Here is a 2,244-nt window from a genome sequence, read left to right on the forward strand (position 1 = left end):
TCTAAGGTGATTACGACAAGGAGGAGGACTATATTTGGTTTGAAGGATGATGGTGAGTGTAGTGACAAAAAGAAAAATGAAGGAGTTGAAGATGATGAAATGGAAGGAGTTGAAAAGGAAAAAGGAGAAAAATGATGAAGTGATAACTAATGAAGAAGTGGATGAAAAAGTAGTAAGCAAAAAAGAGAAGCAAAAATTGAAGAAACCAACAATTGACAAAGGCAAAGTTGTATTAAATCATCCACCAGTTCAACATCTTCCTTATCTGCATGCTCCGTCAAAGAAAGATAGGGAAAGGCAATACACAGGTTTTTTTAGATATTTTCAAAAAACTGTTGATTAACATTCCTTTTTCTGAGGCATTAGAGAAAATGACAACATATGCTAAATTCATGAAGGATTTGCTTACAGAGAAGAGGAGAATCATGGATGAGGAAATAATAGAGCTAAAGGCAGGGTGCAATGCAATCATTCAGAAATCCATTCCAGAAAAATCCAGAAATCTCGGTAGTTTCATAATTCCTGTGACTATTGGGAGATTATCAGTAGGTAGGGTACTTCTTGATTTAGGTGCAAGTATCAACCTAATGCCCTTGTCCATGATCAAGCGGATTGGAAAAGTTGAAATCAGACCAACAAGGATGGCTTTGCAGTTAGCTGGCAGAACTATCAAACATCCTTTTGGCATTATTGAAGATGTATTGGTAAAAGTTGACAAATTTCTCTTTCCATTCGACTTTGTGATGATGGATATGGATGAAGACAATGAAGTTCCATTAATTCTTGGTAGACCTTTCATGAAGACTGCTAAAGTTATAATTGATGTTGATGATGGAAAACTCAATGTCAAAGTCCAAGACGATGAAGTGCAATTTAATGTATTCGAAGCCATGAAACACCCAAAAGATAAGGGGGAGTGTTTTAGAGTGGATGTCTTGGATGAGGCAATTTCTGACTCTAGGAAGTTTATTAAAAGAAAAGATGGGTTAGAGAAAGCATTGACTCAAGTATTTGAGGAGATGAGTGAAGTTGAAGGAAATAAGAATTCAGAATGTCTCCAATAGCTAAATGTTTTCATAGAAACTCCTTACCACCAATCTCTCTTTGAAGAATTAAAAGAAGAAAAGACGAGGGGAGCAATAAAATGGAGCTAAAAGCATTACCTCCACATTAGAAATATGTTTTCCTCATAGGTGATTCACAAAAACCAGTCATCATCAATTCAAGACTCTTTGAAGAAGAAGAAAAAAGACTGGTGAAAATTTTGCAAGACAACATAGGAGCAATTGGTTGGACCTTAACCTCACAGGTATTAGTCCTTCTTTTTGTATGCATAGAATTTTAATGGAAGAAGATTACAAACTTGTAGCTCAGCTAGAGAGACGCCTCAATCCAACCATGAAAGAGGTGGTCAGAAAGGAGGTAGTTAAGCTATTAGAGGCTAGAATGATATATCCTATCTCTGATAGCCAGTGGGTAAGTCCAGTACAGGTAGTTTCAAAGAAGAGTGGTATGATTGTTATAAAAAATGAAAAAAATGAGCTAATACCAACTTGTACTATTACGGGTTGGAGAATGTGTATTGATTACAAGAAGCTCAACAAAGCCACCAGAAAGGATCATTTTCCATTACCCTTTATGGATCAGATGATGGAGAGACTAGCAGGCCAAAAAAATTATTTATTTTCTTGATGGATATTCAGGATATAATCAAATCACTGTTACTCCTGAAGATTAAGAAAAGACAGCTTTTACCTATCCCTTCGATGATTTTGCTTACAGGAAGATGTCCTTCGGTCTATGTCATGCTCTTGCTACATTTCAACACTGCATGCTTTCTATTTTCTCTGATCTCATTGAAAAAAGTATTGAAGTATTTATGGATGACTTCTCTATTTTTTGCTCTTCTTTTGATTTATGTTTGTCTAGTCTTGACATTATACTGAAGCGGTGTGTTGAAACAAACCTGGTGCTCAATTTGGAGAAATGCCACTTTATGGTGACAAATGGCATTGGGTTGGGCCATAAAATCTCTGTGCATGGCATTGAGGTTGACAAAGCCAAGGTGGAAGTCATTGAAAAATTGCCACCACCAACAAATGTCAAAAGCATCAAAATTTTATTAGGACATGCTGGGTTCTATAGGCGTTTCATCAAAGATTTTTCTAAGATTTCCAAGCCTTTGATAAATCTTTTGAATAAAGAAGTTTCATTCGATTTTGATAAATTATGTTTTGAAGCTTT

The 2,244-nt window shown here is 35.8% G+C and overlaps 1 protein-coding gene across 1 annotated transcript; it reads left to right on the forward strand.

The window, feature by feature from the left end:
* The first annotated feature begins 371 nt into the window (after positions 1 to 371).
* LOC114397142 lies at positions 372 to 1,064 on the forward strand. Its single transcript, XM_028359256.1, has one exon. The coding sequence runs from the start codon at positions 372 to 374 to the stop codon at positions 1,062 to 1,064; it is 693 nt and encodes a 230-aa protein (XP_028215057.1).
* The last annotated feature ends 1,180 nt before the right edge of the window (positions 1,065 to 2,244 follow it).

The sequence above is a fragment of the Glycine soja genome, chromosome 18 (assembly GCF_004193775.1).
Source record: "Glycine soja cultivar W05 chromosome 18, ASM419377v2, whole genome shotgun sequence".
Classification (NCBI taxonomy): Eukaryota; Viridiplantae; Streptophyta; class Magnoliopsida; order Fabales; family Fabaceae; genus Glycine; species Glycine soja.

Excerpts from the sequence above, each read along its gene's own strand:
- LOC114397142 (XM_028359256.1), top strand. The coding sequence starts at position 372 with ATGACAACATATGCTAAATTCATGAAGGATTTGCTTACAGAGAAGAGG.